This window comes from Anser brachyrhynchus (assembly GCF_964034855.1).
Source record: "Anser brachyrhynchus genome assembly, chromosome: 9".
Classification (NCBI taxonomy): Eukaryota; Metazoa; Chordata; class Aves; order Anseriformes; family Anatidae; genus Anser; species Anser brachyrhynchus.
In genome coordinates this window covers 9,769,835-9,788,639 of record NC_137703.1, presented here as the reverse complement: position 1 = coordinate 9,788,639, position 18,805 = coordinate 9,769,835, and the positions used below count along the sequence as shown (strand labels likewise).

General features: G+C 40.2%; 1 protein-coding gene across 5 annotated transcripts in view; it reads right to left on the bottom strand.

Annotated features, from left to right (window-relative positions):
* ABCC5 (ATP binding cassette subfamily C member 5) overlaps positions 1 to 18,805 on the bottom strand; it is a 44,597-nt gene that overhangs the window by 4,792 nt on the left and 21,000 nt on the right. For all 5 annotated transcript variants that reach the window (XM_080603823.1, XM_080603824.1, XM_080603825.1 and 2 more), the window contains 21 exons: positions 18,605 to 18,753; positions 17,832 to 17,939; positions 15,715 to 16,065; positions 14,044 to 14,115; positions 13,827 to 13,951; positions 13,337 to 13,409; positions 12,582 to 12,785; positions 11,761 to 11,904; positions 9,986 to 10,088; positions 9,103 to 9,287; positions 7,881 to 8,027; positions 7,394 to 7,523; positions 6,685 to 6,838; positions 6,411 to 6,539; positions 4,933 to 5,119; positions 4,234 to 4,323; positions 3,803 to 3,992; positions 3,022 to 3,181; positions 2,531 to 2,609; positions 1,508 to 1,621; positions 448 to 612 (listed from right to left, as the gene is read on the bottom strand). In XM_080603823.1, coding sequence (XP_080459949.1) covers positions 448 to 612; positions 1,508 to 1,621; positions 2,531 to 2,609; positions 3,022 to 3,181; positions 3,803 to 3,992; positions 4,234 to 4,323; positions 4,933 to 5,119; positions 6,411 to 6,539; positions 6,685 to 6,838; positions 7,394 to 7,523; positions 7,881 to 8,027; positions 9,103 to 9,287; positions 9,986 to 10,088; positions 11,761 to 11,904; positions 12,582 to 12,785; positions 13,337 to 13,409; positions 13,827 to 13,951; positions 14,044 to 14,115; positions 15,715 to 16,065; positions 17,832 to 17,939; positions 18,605 to 18,753 — 3,059 coding nt within the window. The remainder of the gene's footprint in view (positions 1 to 447; positions 613 to 1,507; positions 1,622 to 2,530; positions 2,610 to 3,021; positions 3,182 to 3,802; positions 3,993 to 4,233; positions 4,324 to 4,932; positions 5,120 to 6,410; positions 6,540 to 6,684; positions 6,839 to 7,393; positions 7,524 to 7,880; positions 8,028 to 9,102; positions 9,288 to 9,985; positions 10,089 to 11,760; positions 11,905 to 12,581; positions 12,786 to 13,336; positions 13,410 to 13,826; positions 13,952 to 14,043; positions 14,116 to 15,714; positions 16,066 to 17,831; positions 17,940 to 18,604; positions 18,754 to 18,805) is intronic.

Here is an 18,805-nt window from a genome sequence, read left to right as displayed (position 1 = left end):
CCTACCTCCAAGAGCCTTGCCAAATGTTCCTACATTTGACTTAAGTGTTTATGGCTCCCACATGGAAGCCTGAGAAGTGGGTAAAGTATCTCTCAATGCCTGTTTGATACCACAATGCTTTACAAACACCATGGAAAAGTGCCACTGAGCTCCCTTAGAGATGCTTATGTTATTACACATACCAGAATTAAACCTACAAAGGATATTAAAAAACCCTTTAAAAGAGACTGTTGCCCTGCGGTACTTTCTTGGAGTGTAAAAGGAATTTTCTCCTCTTTGATCTTGTCATGGTGAGGCAATAATTGGTGCTGTTGGAAAGTTATTACTAAGGATATGAATGAATACACAGGATTTTTCCACCCTGCAATACCAGCTGTCCCTTCAGTTTAGCCTATACATATACAAAACAGACTGCAACAGGAACTGAAGCCACAGAAGTCTGCTTACCTGTCCTTGTGTTAGCACCATGATCCGATCAGAACCCAGTACAGTATGCAGACGATGAGCAATTGTTAACATAGTGCAATCTGCAAATGCCTCTCTGATAGTCTCCTGAATCAGTAAGTCTGTCTCTGTGTCCATAGCAGCTGTTGCTTCATCCAGTATCAAAATCTGAAAGTAGTGCATAATCCTGGCTGTTAATTCACAGTAACTCTTTCCCTCCCTGATCATCAATATATGCAGAGTGGATGAGAATTACCATGACCAGAAATTGCCACAACTGGCAATCTTTACAGAGCTGTGGTCACAAAGGTAGTTTTGACAAGCACCCTTTCAGTCTGCCTTATGTAATCACCTTCATTGAAGTTATCCTACAGATCACACTTGCATTTTATGGTCACGTCCTAGAGCCGCTAGACTTTTGCATTCTGACCTGGCCACAAGTTTCCACTACTTTCAGTTTTACATTCAGCAACTAAATCTCAAATGCAATTTTTTAAGAGGTAAACTAATTGACCTGTCTGTCTTTTGTAGTGATAGTTCCTTCTAGAGTCAGTCAGGACCAACTTGGCTTACTAGCTTTGTTAGGCTAGGAAGAACTACCCTCCTCTCTGACTCAATCAAGAAGTTCTTCCTCTCTCACGTTATTATTTGGTTTCCATTCTCAATTAAAAAAAAAAAAAACTTTTTAACTTTGCATGGTCCAAAATTTCACTAGTAGACTAGATTTTAGTAGAACACCATGTAGAAGGAAAATGCTTGGCTGAACTTTACCTAAAGGTGAAAGGAGGAAGGAATCTGATGCTCACCAGTAACAGGACAGACTCTGGATAAATGACTAGGCCAGCCTGGCACACTATTTTAACACCAACAACCAATACTTTCTGACGACAAGACTTCACAGCAGCTACAGACGCCTTTCCTAGTTGTTCTAACACTGTCTCTGAGTTCCAGTAACTGTTGGTATGAGAACTCTGACAGACAAAATGAATCCAACAAAAGCAGCCCCTTTCCTCAAAGCTGGTGATATCAAACTGGTAGCAATTTTTCTCATCGATACGCTCACCTTGCAACGACGCAGTAGAGCTCTAGCTATGCACAGTAACTGTCTCTCTCCAACTGAAAAGTTTTCTCCATTTTCCATTACTTCTGAGTCAAGTTTCATAGGCAGCTGGGCAACCTGTGTGGGAAAGAAGAGGCAGAAAACTTTGATAGCTGCACAGACTTTTTGTATCTCCATAGCATGAGACAAACAGTTGCTCCTCCTGCTAATGAGATTTTGCCCATGTTCCAAAATATCCATCACACTTTGCTATCTCACACACACTGTTGAAAGAAGTAGTAACAAGCAACTACTGCTAGAACAACAATACAACATCAGACCTGCTTGGTTCAGTTAAAATGCTTTTGACTTGGTGATGGCAGCTGAAAACACCACGACTAACCTAGAAGAAATATACCCTCCCAATAGGCAACCTTGGAATGACTTAAGTACAAAATAGTTGATTTCTAGAAAAAAGCATGCCAGGTACAAAATCATATCAGCATTAACACAGATCTGGCCACTCTTGTTGAGAAAGACTAAGAGTGGACCTCCAGGAATCACGATGTCTCTGCAGGAATTACAGCCCAGGTACTACGGTCACAGCTACACGTGTAGCCTTGTGCCACCTGACCAACAACAAGAGTTTGAAATGTCATAGCAGTAAGATTTGCTGCAGAAGGCCTCACAAAGGGCAGATTTTACATTCAGTATGCATGTGCGACATTTACACTCACAAATGTAAATGCAGAATGCACAACTACCGAAGGCACACAGAAAAAAATATCGCTTCTGAAATACTGTAAAACCAGAAGAGTCCCTGTGATGAAGCAACACTCTCTATGCTAATATGCCAAGAAGTACACATTTGAAATATGGCATGTTCTCCAAAAATTCTGTCTCATTATTAGAAACAAAACAGCAAATTATGGAAAAAAAACATGGAGACAGAACTTTACTGAACATCTCCTAATTAGCCAGCAGAAGAATATGCAGCTTTGAAAGACAAAATACAAACAAGTATCTCATAGACATGATAATACTTACACACTCCTTCATGTGAGTCCTTTCCAAAGCATCCCAGATTTGCTCCTCACTGTACTGATTGAAAGGATCCAAGTTTGATCTGGAGGAGGAAGCAGAAAGCATAACCAGATTTTTTTTTTCCAGCAATAAATAGCAAAACAACAGTGTGCTAATTCATCCAGATGGACAATTCCCATCTAGCACTCCACTGACAGAATTTCCTTGCCAAGGAAATCAGATGCTCCCACCACACTAAAGAAGCCAAACAACAAAAGAGCGAAGATAGAAGACAAAGATGCAAAATTCCAAGTAAGTTTAAAAGAAGGATCACATCCAGTTCTGTACTGAACCAGCTAAAACCGTTTACCCGTGCTTTTTCTTTTTGTTTCAACAACAAAGTACAGAAACCAGAATGCCTTTGTTCCGTTCAAAAACTAACATTTCATATGAGTTCGTTATGAGCTGGTAGCCTTCTCTGTCCTTCTTGCTTTTTTTTTATGGTTCCAACTAACCTTACAGTGCCACTGAATAGCACAGGTTCCTGAGGAATTATTGACAGTTTGCTGCGAAGATCTGCCAAACCAATGTCATTTATTTTCACTCCATCAATTTTAATGCAGCCTCCAGACAGTTCAACCAAACGAAAGAGTGCCATTCCAAGGGAAGACTTCCCTAAAAATGAGACAGAAGAATATACTAGTGCTTCTAAAGAATCGTAAGAGCCATTTGAGATGACACAGCATTTTAAAAGCTGTCCTTGTGTAAGATTAGTGTCTTAAATTACTATAAAGCGCCAGCAAACAATTTTGTAACTAACTGCTAGGGTTCAGCATTTAAACTTCTAAGCAATATTAATTGCATATTTAAAAGCTCTATTTTGGAGGTGGTGTAAACCCTTCTACAATCAGAAGTTTTGATTCTTCGCATTACAAACTTCTGAGATAGATTAGAACCAAACCTGGCTGCAGCATCAGTAGAAAAAAATCTTTCAAGACAGTCAAATAAGCTGCAACGAGCATGCTGGCAAGTAGCTCAGGGTATTAAACGTTATGAGCATACTGACTCAGGCATAGGAGGATATGCCTCTATTTTGAAAGGAAACTTGGTTTTATCGTATATGGGGATCCTTCTTATGCATGTACGCAAACAGAATCCACCACCGACATGCAGCTGGACCATTCTTGTGCAATTAATTTATTCAAATACAGAGAAGACAGAAAAGAACCAAACTGTCCTGCTCTGTTCCCATTCTGTAAATGCAGTATTTTAACTCTGCTTAGTGTTTTTCCTTACCTGAGCCTGTCCTTCCCACTATGCCAATCTTTTCCTTTGGTTTGATGGTAAAGGACACTTTTTTAAGTACTAGAGGGAGATTTTCTCGGTACCGCATCTCTGCGTTTTCAAAAACAACTTCACCTTCCTGTGGCCAGTCCAGAGGGGGAGTTTTATTCTTAATTCGAGCAGGAGCTTCCAAGGAAAGAGTCTTTAAAAGAAAAACAAAAGTTCTGTTTCCAGTAAACAAAGCACCAAAGAGGAAAATTATCAGATGCAACTTTCAGCAGTTCTCTGCAGACTCAGCCCGTATCAGTTTAAGGCAGTTAAGACGAACAAAGTGACTGGATACAGGCCCCGTGATTCAGAAGCAATTTCTCAGACTTTCTTTTACATCAGCAACAAACAACAAGAAATCTTACAACAAGCAGCTGAATGTATTGTTGTCATACCTTGATATAGTGATCAATCCTCTCCACTGAGGTGAAGCGAGCTTCTGTTTCTGAAGCAAGTCTGACTGTAAACTGGAATAACCCTGTTAACTGTAGCGGTAAGAAGACATTAAGAAAAAATTAGAGAGTTGACTGATTTTTTTTAAATTGAATTAAAAGACTAACCTAGTGGATACTTGATACTCTTGTCTTGTGCACCTTATGGTTAATTTTAAAATAACCTTAATTTATGAATCACTTGGAAAGCCAGCGGCTGAAAAGGGTTTCTCATAAGCAACAGCTTGAAATCTTAGCCATCCAAGTTTTGTAATTTTATTTTATTACCACCAGGAGGCAGAAATGGCCAAGCAACAGATCTAATAAGCATTCTGAGCCACGAAGCAAATCTAACCCACACAGTTAGGAACTGGATGCTGTGCACTGTGAAAACGTACTGCAAGCAATACACCAGAATGCATTAAGACATCAGCTTGACATTTAAAAAGAAGCAGCTTTCCGAAACAGTATCCTAAAGCACTTAACTCCTCATTGTTTTTCATGCTAGCCAAAGGTCCTGACCCCGAATTGCCTTCCCCCACCGCTACCAAAGGATCATCTTTTCCCATTTTGGTGCATTAAGGAAAGTTTTCCATCTGTTTCATTTAAGGTACTTAACACGAACAAGTAAAAGTGAAACTAAACCATGCAGACAATGCTCACCTGCACAGCATATGAGATAGCCAGCCCAGCATAGGCAGGAGGAATCTGGCCATGCATTAGAACAATCATAAGGCCAGTGGTTGTGATGAGAGCGATGCTGATAATGTCCAGCCGTACAGCTAGCCAGCGCATTGCACAACTGAACAGGTAAAACGGTGCCTGATTATCATCTAGAAGCTCCTGATACCTGAAACAGATACAGAAAATGTTAGTAGACCTCAGTGAGCCTGAAGTTGTACAAATAGCAGAATTGCTTTCACCCCTGCAACAATATCAGAATTCAGGGTGGGAAGACTAGTCTGTCATTACCAAAAAGCATCACACTAGGCCAAAGAGAAGAGGTTTACAAACTTCCCAAAATAATGTCAGATATCTACTTAGCTCAAACTCTCAGAAGTTGCATTATCAAGTTTATGTGAACAACAGTGAATTATGTAGGGGTGAATCAGAATTCCAAGAGATAGCACACTTTCACCCCACCTTCACCAATGCAAGGTGTGCCAGAGGATGCTTGATGGCTACAAACTATTCCACGTGTAACAGCAGCAGTGCTTCAGTATATGAACAGAACGTGCTATTTTATAGTCAGTGTAAAAGTAAATTTACAGTAAGCTTTAATAGGATTGATGACGTTAATTTACAATCCTGAGCCTGTGAACCTGAGGAAGTTAATGGGAGACACTTGACAGATTCACAAAACTTAGTTACTAGGTTTTCTGATCTTGCAACTCAGTTTTACGCCAATCACTGTTGCACTGTGGGGAGTGCCTTCCTGACCTATTTCACTTAAGCTACTGTGGCAGTGCCTTCCCAGAACCTCTGTAACAACTTTCACTGTGCTCCCACACTGTTGGTCTCATGACCTTGCACCTGCGAAACCCTGATATTGTTATTGCGGGTTCTCATGGGGAACAAATACCACTCATGGGGGAGACGTCTCACTTTCCCTCACTACCATTTGTTTTGCAGATTTTAGTTTACAGTAGAGAAAACCAAACATAGTCCACAATAAGGTAAGATAATAGTTGGTAAAATGCTATCCAATTATACAGGTGCACAGAGACTACCAGCTCATCAATATGCAAACAGAGGCTCGGTTACCACACTAATGCTAACAGCATCACCAGCAGAACCAACAAGTAGGAAGCAGGAAGAGGACCTGATGAAAAGTATACAGTACTAAAGAAAATGTGTGTCCAAAAAATTGTCCTCATCATTAGCATCGATACCTGCCACACTGCGGAGAACCCCGTAGGAGGGCACTCATCTGGGATTCCATCACAGTTCTTCCCAGTTGGCTACTAGGCAGTTTTTCCCTTTTCATTCTCCTCCTTATTCTCCTCATTTTTTCCCTCAAAAAAATAACTTTCCCTGTTAGACCCAATGTATGCAATCAGATAAAGACAAATCTTACAGACTGCAAAGCTGTTGCACCCTACTTTGTGCTCCACCACTCTCAGCTGGATATCTAGACTGACCTGTGCAGGAATTCTTGTCCTTTGTTGTAGGCATGGATTGTCGACAGACCCTGTATGCTAGATGTAATGTGAGACAGGAATGGAGACTGTGTGATGTTGTCCAGACGCTTGAGCTCTCGAATAAAGACTCTGGAGGGAGAGAAGCACTTTTAAGTGACAAGTACACCCATCACATACAACCACAGTACTGATGCATACATACTTGAAGACCCCCATGTCCCCACTAACAGGTCAAAGCATCTCCACTTTTAGTCAAAGCAGCTGATGCACTTACCTAGACACAACATGCAGAACTGTGAACAGGACAATGAGGGGCCCCACTGCCACCAGGAACCAGGGGAAAACTCCAGAAATCACCCCCACACAGAAGAACACAAGGATGACGTTCTGGATGAACATTTCTGCTTGAAACGGCAAACGAACGTCAACTGGAAAAGATGGAGGGAAAAAGAGAAAGATCTTGAGTACAGAAACCTAAAACAGCCTATATAAAGCAATTCAGTCCTGCAGTACATCGTTGTTGACAAAGACAGTGATTTCTCATGACTTTTCACATGTAAAAGGGTACATCATCATTAGGGGTGCTTTTCTGTTCTGAAATGCTAGTAATTTTTCCAATCATTCCCATTTACAGAAATAGCACTGCTGCAGCTCTGACCTAATTACCACCTTTGCTGCACATCAACTTCACCCTGATACTCCAGGTTCCCCCACATTAACTGCTAAGAGTCCGTGTGCAGTCTGCAGGTTCAAAAGCAGCTGCACCTTTTCATCTTTGCAAGCGAACCGACGGACCTGAGGTATCAGCTGTCTCCTGCAAGTACAACCCTGGTATATCCCCATTCCTGCTGTGACTATTACGAAGTACACACTTGGCAACAGATACAGGATACTCTAACGCCAACACAAAAAGACTGGAGAGCATTAGGTAGTTAACTGGGAGGTCTGACTGTGGGATCTACAATGTATGCAGTGAGAGATACCTTCATCCATGTCTTTGGAAAACCTGTTGAGAATCCGCCCAGTAGGTGTAGTGTCAAAGAACTTCATGGGGCTACGCAGAATCCGTCGGAACAGCTCATCATGGAGCCTTGAGGATGCTCTGAGAGTTCCCTGACAAAGCAACAAACATGTAAAGTGTTATGACAGGATTTGTGCCTGTCACTGCCCCCTCCCTGTGCACGAAAAAATGCTGCCAGTTTTCCCTCTCCAACTGTAAGCATAGCTTCTTTCTTGTACTCCATGCTTCCAACCAGTGGAAGGAAGCTATTAATTGAGGCAACAGTTTAAGGGAAAGCATAGTACAACCCCAAGAGATGGCTTGGTGGAAACCTCATAACCCATGATCTGACTTCCTCTGGTTCAAAAGTGTCAATAGGGAGCTGACCAAAAGAACCACAGAGACAACAATATGCAGAAGTAGGAGGGGAGAGAGGGGGATGAGAAGTGTCAGGTAGCATCGGAACATACCTTTACAAAGACAACGCCACGAACAGCTTTCAGGATCAACATGACTGCCATAGACAGTGCATAGATGCCAGCATAGTAATGCATGTGAGGGTTATCTTTCATACTGTTACTTATGACAGTGTCATTTCCCAAAGTCACGGTGGTGTTCTGCAGGAAATACAAGGTTTCAGTGAATCGTTAAGGATGAAAAACATACTTATTACGTGTGGTTGAATTGAACCGATCCCCGCCACTCACTATTTTTGGTACTTCTTTAAAGAAAAGAGTTCAATAATCTTTGAATACTTAAGAAAGCTTTCGCCAGCAGTGATATGTGCTATTTCTGTGGCATCAAAAACTCCCTAAAAGGTTACTTCATTTGATTCCTAATCTCCCATTTCACACCTATTGTTTCTTGTGCTCTTCTGAACAGTGACACATACTTGCATGCCACCAGTTCTATTACACAGGAATATTCAACTTGGGTGTTATACATCGTCTTCTTATCAACATCTTGTTTTTCTGCCAGCACACAGTCATTTCTTTGTTGGCACACTGTCATATGTTCTCCTTTCTGTGGTTTTGATTGTTTTGTGGTTGTGGTGGTGGTTGTTGTTGTTTTTTAATCTTTATATTTAAGGACTTCATTGCTTATTTTAAAATTGTTGGCCATCTGCACTTTATTACCTCTTCTGAGGTGAGGGTGGTTTTTTGTGTTGGATTTTTGTTGTTGTTTGTTCTCAAAAAAAATTAAGTTCTACTTGAATCTTTAAATGCAGCAAGACTCACAATCAAAGCCCCTAGAGCAGGAAAAATCCCAAACAACCCTCAGTCATTACATTCTTCAAAGCAACTCCCAAAAGTCGTTTGACTTAAAGCCATAAACTATAACAAGATTATCCTGCTGGACGTAAGGTCACATTCATACAAAAGCCAGCACTAAAATCAGCAATTCCTCCTGCAGCTTGTTGGCCTCTTTCACATTTTCACTTCCTTTTCTTAGGCAAACCAAGGCAAGGAACAAGAGGGCAGTATAAAACCACATGAGCTATTATATCTTTCTCATTAGTGGAGTTCTCATTCTTGGAGATGAACTCTCTAGTGCGATCACCTCTTGGGGAGCCTTACAATTTGCTTAAATTAGGAAGCACCATTTGGTCTCATAGGACTGCTCAGGATTAGTCTATGAGAACAATTCCCCTGCCCTTTAAATACAAGAGAGTAGAAATGCTATTCATCTTACTCCACTGCCTTGTTTGATCCAGAAACTCAGCCACCAGTTGCTAAAAGCTGTACTGCCCACATTCAGCACAAACAGAGCCATTATCACGAGGAATGCAAAGGGGCCTCCAGCTGCCTGAATGTAGATGCCATACACAGACCAGGGGACAGAGCCTTTGCCTTTCTCTTCTAACTGAACCAGCTGGCCTGTGAAACAAAAGAAGAGGGAGAGAGAGTGAAGAAAGCAAAGTTGCTCCACAAAAACTTGTCAGTTTGCGAATATGCACAAAACTGAAGTAATTCTTATACTGAACGGAATACTATCAGAAACAGCCATTACTTAACACGTAGGACTCAATGGTTCAAACCGTTTTTCAAGAAATCACAATTCCTCTCCAGAATCATTCATGTCATGCTATGCCTGAAAAAGCTTGATCAGCATAGACTCAAATACTATGACCCTTATCAATGCTTTTTAAACCTTGCCCGATTTCAAAGTTAACATTAAATGGAGAGAACCCCAAAAGAGAGGTTTCTCTTCTTCAGATTCTTCACATATAAATGCCATGCCCTGCCTAGCACTCCGCAAGTGCCAAGCTACACACGCTGCCCTCCCGATAGGAGGTAGAGGTGGTGTCGGAGACAGCGTACTACAAGCTCCTTTGCACCACTGGCACCTGACCTATGACAGACTGATTAAACTTATAAACATTATGCTGGCACCCACATTATGTGAATTAAATGCTCTTTGCCTACTGCCTGTGTCCTATCAACCACACAGAGTGATCAGGACTTGAGACAAGTTTCAAAACCTGAGAGGCACATTCATTACAGCTGGGAAGCAAATATTTTGAGCTTATCCGTGTATGAAACAATTACAGCCAGAAATCTGATTACATAGTTACCCTCTTCCTTCTTCACAACTTTCTCCTTCTTCACAGACCCTGCTTTGGTACTTTTATCCTGGGGTCTTTTCAGTGAACTGTTTGTGTTCTTCTTTATATTAATCTGTAGAAAAATGGTGACACAAAACACACTGGAGTAATTTTCTTTTTCATTTTCACAGCTGAACCCAAACGTTTTTTCATAAGCCTCCTATGCACAAAGGCTTTCAATAGCTTAGCATTGATTTCAATGAAGATATTAATTTTGCTGTTATTACAGATGAGTACCAACTCTGGGAGATTACATTTTCCTGCTCTATTGAGCTCTACAAATCTGTACTTGTGGTGTGCAAGGTTAATTTTCAGAATCATTTGAAACTATGCGCATACATGGTAAAAGAATTATACCCCTACTACAGAGACACAGAGAGAGAGAGAGAGACAGAGACAGAGAGAGAGAGATACAATCCACGGTCTCTTGTAAAAATAACTCACTATTTTATTAAGAGGCTTTTTTTTCCCCCTCAGACACCCTAATCTCTCTCTCAAGAAACGTCTGTACGGACAAAGGTAACTCAGACTTTCAGAAATCAGATGGCCAAACACTAAACTGCACACACAATTACTGTTCTAAACTTGTCTCTCTTTTCACAAAATGAAAATGACTGTTCAGAGAGCCCAGATTAACTGAAACCCTCTACATAACTTCATGGACACCTTACACAAAATGACACATCTCACATGCAACTTTACTATCCCTTTCTTCTTATCCTATAGAGAATGCAAATCAACACTCCTTCCATGAGCTAGTGTTTATAGAGTGAAGGTCAGCCAAGTATGCAGGCTGGAGAATCTCATGCTAACTGTCATCACATTAACCTTAACGTGGCAGAACTATAATCTTCATGTCTCAGAAAGGATATGCAGAGTAACGTATGACATTCCTTTGCTTCTTTCACTAACATCTCCCAGGAGAAAATTCCACCAAGCACCTTCTCTCTGCATATTTATCATAATGCTACCTTTTCAGATTTATTTTTTTGTAATGCTTTCAACTTTTGAGTAAGGAGCCTTTCACCACTTAAAAATAGACCACTGATATATTTTTGTTTCTTACTCCATAGAATAACTTCAGGAAACAAACAGGACAAAGCTGGGAAAAATTGAATAACTGAAAATTTAAAGGCATTGTCCTAAATGTCCTCGCTATTTTCTAGGTTTACATTCTTCACCAACTGATACACTAGCAGACAAATCCAAGTTTGCATGCACAGCCATTGTTTCATAACAGAAACGGTATCAATCAATAACATTTTTTTTGTTTCATTTCACCCCCCTGAAGTATTTTCAGTTACATTTCCAACATACCGTTGCATTTAACTTTTGACAAGTTGCACCACTGTTATTGCGCCTCAGTCATACCTTAGGTGAAAAAGTATCAAACCAGTAATAGTTTTTTCAAAGGTTGCTCCAGGTCTGTGCTAATTTGGAAGTAAATTAAGAAGTGAGGTGTACAACAAAAGAGACGAGAAGCTTCCTGCTCTGAGCAGCACCAAAGTAAACAATACATTTCTTACATGTTCAACTCATGAGATCACTGGCAGAGTCACCTCTACTACACATTCCCCAAGTAAGAACTGTGACTGCAAATACAAAGTGCTAATGAAGCACAGATTATTCTACCGGAAGCACACTGGTCAGATCAACATGTGAAGCCATTTTCCAGTCTTCCGATTATGCCATTTGGTTTATCTCATTAGAAAAGTCAGAGTGCTTTAAAATGGAAAAACGAGTACCTCAATATGTGGTGTCTCTCCCAGCTGTAGGTTATTAAAAATGGTTGCATAGTCCCCATTTAAATTCATTAATTCCTCATGACTTCCTCGCTCAGTAATGCAGCCTTCTTTCATGAAGACCACTTCATCACAGTCAACAAGATACTGGGAAGAACAGCACAAAGAACAAACCTTCATCATTATGTCTGATCCACCACATGCCCATATGATCCTTTTCAGTATTTTATAAACATTTGTGCTCAGCAGGAGGGAAACAAAACACACTGATTCCCAGCTAATAGAACTCTGACTTTTAAAGGTCCTGTATTTACCAGATCACCATGATTACTCTCACTCTGCATATAAAGTTCTCATGTTCTATCAAAACCAAGCCATTACAGAAAACGCAATCCAGGATACTTAAACTCTGCAGACACTAATACACTAATTAATATCTCTATACACAGAGCATGGCAAAAAATCTCAGAATATATGGATTCTGATTTACTGATAGCAAAACTAAATGTTTTCTGATGTGATAAACTAGCTTTAAGGCAAATTAGCAAAAGCGTTTTTGAATATGATACTCATTTCTCTGGCAAATTTTCTTTAGCCAAGCATTACCAGTCCCTACCATACACCAAACAGTACCAGTATCAAGTAAAGAATTAGACTTAGCTCTGTGCACGCTTGCAGCAAGTTTGTAAATCTAAACCACACATCCTATAGAGGGACAAGGTTGTGTTCTGACAAGCCAGGACATAGGAATCTCCAGTATGAAGGCAAGTGACTAAACAACATTTCTAGAAAGTCCAAGAAAGCAAACACAAGAGGTGTAGTACCTGAAGCTGATGAGTGATGAAAAGGACAGTCTTTGACTTCAGGTGCTTCCTTATTGCACTGTTAAAAATGTGATTTCCAACATGAGCATCTAAGGCACTAAGGGGATCATCAAGGATGTAAATGCTCCTGTCACTGTACAGGGCTCGAGCCAGACTGATTCTCTGACGCTGTCCTCCACTCAGGTTAGCCCCTCGTTCACCAATCTATACAGACACAAACAGGTTAGTTCATTTCTACAGCACCGTGCAACACGTGAACAAGAGATGACTGGAATTAAATAGATCATAATATTTTATATGCCTCTGTGTATATACATATAGATGCATACACACCATATGGATATTATATATGTATATATGTATAATATAGAATTATAATATAGAATTATATGTATAGTTCTATAGTTTAGGTGTCCACTTCTTTGTGAAGCATGTTACACAGTCTAACTCAAGATTAACACGCTTGAAATGTTACAGTACTTTTTTGCCTACCTAATTTAAATTAAGTTCATATAGGTCCTGTTAAGGCAGCTAAATTTACAGCACAACGGAAAACTCAGGAACTGGCAACATTTGTACCAAAAACATGGCACTACTCTCAATAGTCTAGGGCATTGATAAGCTCGAGGTGTATTCAGCAGCTTGACTTATATGCATACCAGTTTGGTGTTTCTCCTTACTCCAGTCTGGTCTGGCAAACTAAAACTTTACTTTTCTCCACCTACTAAACAGTTTACTATAAGCAAAATTTATACCTCTGTCAGGTCCCCATTTGGAAGGATGGCTAGGTCAGGCCTTAGACAGCAACCATTCAACACAGTGTTGTATCTAAAGAAGATGGATTAAATAAGTAGTAAGAACACATTTTCTTTTCAATGATTGCTAGCATAGGCCCTAGGGATGCCCCCCACTAGGAAAGGGACACACAAGGTATCAGCTCACTGAAAACAGGAGTTGTTGCACTTACACAGGGCAAGGCAAGGACAGCAAGTACAAATATAACTTCAGTGCTGCGAACAGAGGTCAGACAGCCCTCACTGCAAATGAGCAGTAACAGTAGCACCGACAGCCATCAGCCACAGTGACCACACACAAGAGAGGCAGGCTTTTAAATGAGCCTTGTAGAGGTCTTAAAGACAGACTCCAAAAGTAGAGGTAGGCTTTGACTGCAACATACTCTGCATCCCTCACTTGGGCCAAGAATTACTAAACTTTCATGAAAATCAGCAAACATTTCTGACAAACCTTTCTTCATCGTATTCCTTGCCAAAAAGAATGTTGTCCCGAAGCGTAGCATTGAGAATCCAGGCCTGCTGGGCCACATATGCAAATGTTCCACTTACAGCAATGCTACCCTCCAACAAGGTCATCTGGAATTCAAAATCATGCAGTTATGCCAGGTCACGTCTAATAAAAATAATTGGAAATCGAGAAAAGCAGAAGTCAAAACAGAATTTCTCACCTGTCCTAAAATTGCTGAAATAAGTGAAGTTTTTCCACTCCCCACACTGCCACAAATTCCAACAAGTTTTCCCTAGACAGAAAAAAAAATATATGGTACTCATTACTTACTTCTCTAACCTTCTCAGAATTTGGACTACCTGTAGTATCTCAGAGTTTACAGTCAGACATTAATGACAGCTGAAAAAGGACAAATGAACAAGTCAGTCTATATTTTAACTCTCAAAAACAAACAGTGAATACTATCCTACTGTGGACTAAAACTGAATTAATTTCACAGGTGAAAATGAACGTATTTTAAGATCAGTTTCCCTCTGACTGGGCCTGATACAAGCCCAGAGAATGCTGCACTCAGCCAAAAGCACCAACACCTGCCCAAACAGAATACATCAAGGTGATAGTTTCCAAAGGCCTTCCACTGCCTTCAGTGGCTGACAGCTCAGACTAAGGAAAAAAATCTTTGTAACTGGACCAGAAGATAGGGAAATGACTGCAGCAAACAAAAAGAACAAATTCACAGATAAATGAAAAGTTTCATACAATCAAATTGACACTAATTGGTCGGTGTGATAACAAAAAAAAAAGAGGGAAGGACTAAACGAAAACCAGAATAAAGGATACGTGTCCATTAGAACTCCCTGCCTATGAGATGCAATTTGCTACGGACCACCTACCAAGAAAAAGCTGGAATCCAATCACTTATCTGCAATAAAATGGATGGGCTGATACCTACATTAAACAAATAATGAATTCAGCAAAACTGTTTTTCTTCCTTCTGTAAAAAAAAAAGTTAAAGTGGGCAACACGTGTATATAGGCATTTGGGAGACAAGTTGTTACACTCTCATTCACAAGTTTCCTTTTCTGACAGTAACCTGTACATTTTCAAGTAAGTCTATAACCCTTTTTCAAGTCTATTTATTATTTTTAGATAAAAGCAACTCTCTTGAGTTAAAACTACCCCTCTACTCATACTACAAGACTATTTAACCACAAATATCCTGATAAATGCATGGATCTCATTACTACAGCATCCAAGTACCAGATGGCAATTTTTTTTTCATTTGTAAAAGATATCACGTATTAAGTTCGTTTTCTTTAACATGTTACATGCTTTTACCTTACTTGCAGTGAGGACTTCAACTGCTTCTAACTTCTTGAAAATCTTTGTTTTTCTATAGTACAAAAATTCTCAGTGAAGAATTAGTTGCATATTCTTCAATGAAAATCCACTGCTATGCTCCATTATAACACTTCATCACATAAAATGTTCACTGAGAATGTAGCTGAAACCCTACAGAATTGTCAAATGGCCGCAGAAATAAACCATCCACCAATACCTCACCGACACCTCTGTTGCCCTGGTTATTCTTTAGGTTCAATGCCTCAGACTGTTCTGAGAGCTACAAACAGAAAAAACACATTAGATGCGAAGACTAAATATCCTGCAGTGATTTATAGGCTGTGTGCAAAGATCCCGTTTGCTAGAATGGCACAGCTGTTTACATCAAGATCAGACACTGCATCCTGGATACCGCAGTTGCCATGGATATTACAGGAGTGCACAAAAGCAATATGCTCCATTTCATGCAGAAACAAACAGCTCTCTATTCCAAGGGACAGCTAAAAATGAGGTCTTTCAAGAGCTCATATTTACTCCTTTCTTCTCTTACCTTTTCTATCTCCAAGTCAATGTTGTAGAGAGTCCTCTGAAGCCGAAGGTTAACCAGGTGGATGATTCTGTTCTCCTCTTCGGGGCTAGGATGGTCATCATTGTCCACTAGAAGATGGCCCTTCTGCTCTGCCAGCACAGCTTGCTGTCCCTCATTCTGCAGCTTCATTTTCTCTTTCTTGCCCTTGGTTACTTTCTTGTCTTTTTTCACTTTGGGGGTCAACTTTGGTGAGCTCTGGACGCTGGCGTGGGAGAAGTCCCAAGCCAAGGTAGCATTTTTCACCTCTATCGCGGTGTGAGGATTGGCTGGTTTTTTCTTTATCATATGAACCTCTTCCATTAGAAATAAACTCTGATAGGAGTTGTGAGAGAGGTGTAAAGATGAGACACCTGATCAAGACTGGGAGACAAGCCTATGGCACACTCACGCAGCAAAACACATCAGGCTATATAGTGGGAGAAAGCTGAAGAGCAAAAGGTAGCTCATTAGTGTAAACTAACTCCGGGCCTGCTGAGTGGCCAGGGCATTCCTGGATGTGGTGGAAACACTTAGATACACGAAGACTTTTTAAGAGCTGCAATGCTCTGGGTGCTACGAGAGGAGCTCATTCTGTTAACAGTTTGCAACTACCACTCTGCAATCTCCAGATACAAAACATGGGAGTAGAATACATGGGTTGGAGCAGAGATGTCACCATGAGCAAAAGTGACTGACTTGTCCTGAGCGTCAGCTCATTACAGAAGACGGAATGACTTCATCCTTTACCCTTCACCCCTTTGGTTGGGAAAATGCCATCTCACACAAATTTAGCCATGTAGGGCTGCTTGAGAATAAGTAAGCCGCTAAGTCCATTGTATCATGTTTTCCACCACATCCATCAGTACTTACAATCAACACAGATTAAGAAGAGGTTTTTCACATAATTTAGTTACAAGATAAAATAGTTTCCACTCATATAAGTTATGTGTTGAACTAAGCAGCCTGTGATTACAGACTTCTCAACTGTCAGCCTTATTTACTCCTGAGATTGCTATGCCCAAATCATACATTCGTAGGAAAGCTCATACTTATTTGCAGACTCAAAACGTAAGTTACATTTTTATTGTGATATTAGAGTAACCCCACCCTGTGTTACACACCTGACAGAAGTTACACTCTTTGCAGACTTGAACTGGGAAGTACTACAATTCCCACTCTTCTCTTCCCCTAACAATTCCCTCTAGTACAACTCGATTTAGGAAAGCTTGCTTGAGGTTGACCCAGGCAGAAGATTAAACAAAAACGCTTAATAATTAATGGAATCTCTCAACCATTCTGTAGATTCCATTCTTCTCATACCCAAATTTGTTTCATGAATGCATTATACAGAATCCATATAACTTAATATTATGGAATCCTATTTGAAAGTTTCTGCCATGTGCAATAGTGGTATGTGCTATTGACTGCAAGAGAGAAGGCAAAATAGAGGCCTGTCCTCTGAGTTCATACTAAAGTACACAGCGTATTCACAGGGATTGAAGGATGAAATAGGACTGTTTCTGTTATCTGGATTTTAATTTTCTACCATAGATTTTGTTTAGTCAGGTCACAACTGTATTTTATTCGTACAATGGAACCAGTACTTCAGTCACAATCTGCCCTGGAAATACTAAACCTCAATTTTTCATGACTACAAATAAAAATCTACTAGTTTGTGCAAAGTCTGCTCACATAGAACATGACATCTTCAAAAATAATTTCACTGGCAAAATGTGAAATTTCACTGTAGACAAGTTGCACTGCCTTTTCATGCAGACGGTCATAAGAGAGTGAAAGAATTACTATACTGCAAACTGTCTAATCCTGAATCCCATCTCTGATAGTGGCCAACATCAAAATCCTGAAATCATTGAATATTTTGCTTCCCACACCAGTACTAACTTAAAGCTCTAATATTCCTTGACTGTGTTTTCATCCCTTCTGCAGAATACAATGATATAGAGTGCTAAGTGTACAGAAAAAAAAACTCCTCAATACAATAAAACAGCATCATCTTCAAGTTGTTCCATTAGCATCTACTATACACATACAACACGCCACACTAACAGCTAAAACTGCAGAACTAAAAGACTTCTTACCTTAAATCTGTCAACGGAAACAGATGCCTCAGATAGAGACTTCACTGAGAAAGGTGTTACTTTTAGAGCAAAAGTCATTGAATTGAAGACAGTGACCACTGTGAATGCCTAAAAAAAAAAAAAAAAGAAAGAATCACGTTTGGATTTTTGGATGCAATATACTTAACTAACAATTCCAGCCTTCTAAAGGTTGAATTGCCATAGCAGCAAGTCAAAGACATAGAAAAGGCCCACAGTCAAAGAATCACCATTTAAAGAATACTCTGGAATTCCATACTCTGGAATAGCAGAATAACAGTGCATCTACCCAGCACTTTGTAACAGACCAGATCTTCAGTGTTCGTAGGTCCAATGAAAATATCAGACAGCAAATCCTGCATTAGCCTATTACTTGTGAAGATCCATGTTCATATCCTATTTTAAGTCACAAGGGAAAACAAATCTGTACTGTTTGCATCCAAGCACACTGAAAAAAAAACATCCAGTAATCCCAATGTCCTAACTGAATAGCAAAAAGGAGTGCTGGTTCACATTCACCTCAAAGCCTATTCTGAGGAAGGTCAGGGCTGGAACAGCACAGAGAGTTTTTTGTGCAAAATACATGACTACGTAAGCTGCTGTCACACCCACCAGATCACCATTTCTGTGAGCCTTAACCTGGCCTGGCCACACAGAAAAAAAAGAATGAGCTGGAGAGAAATGACTTAACAGAAAAGCTACTGTAACAATACAGTAAAGAATATTTTCACCACTGCAATAAGCTAACCACTTACCTGAGCTGCTGTAAGATCGTAGCCAAGGATCATATGGACAGAAAAAGTCACCACACTGGCAATGACTACAACTATGGGAGCCACACCCACAGTGATGCTCTGGAAGTAGCCAGCACGCTCTAAGATTTTACGTTCTTCCTCACGGATCTCTAGAAATACGAATAGGGGCACCAGATATGAAGTATGATTCAGAGGAATACG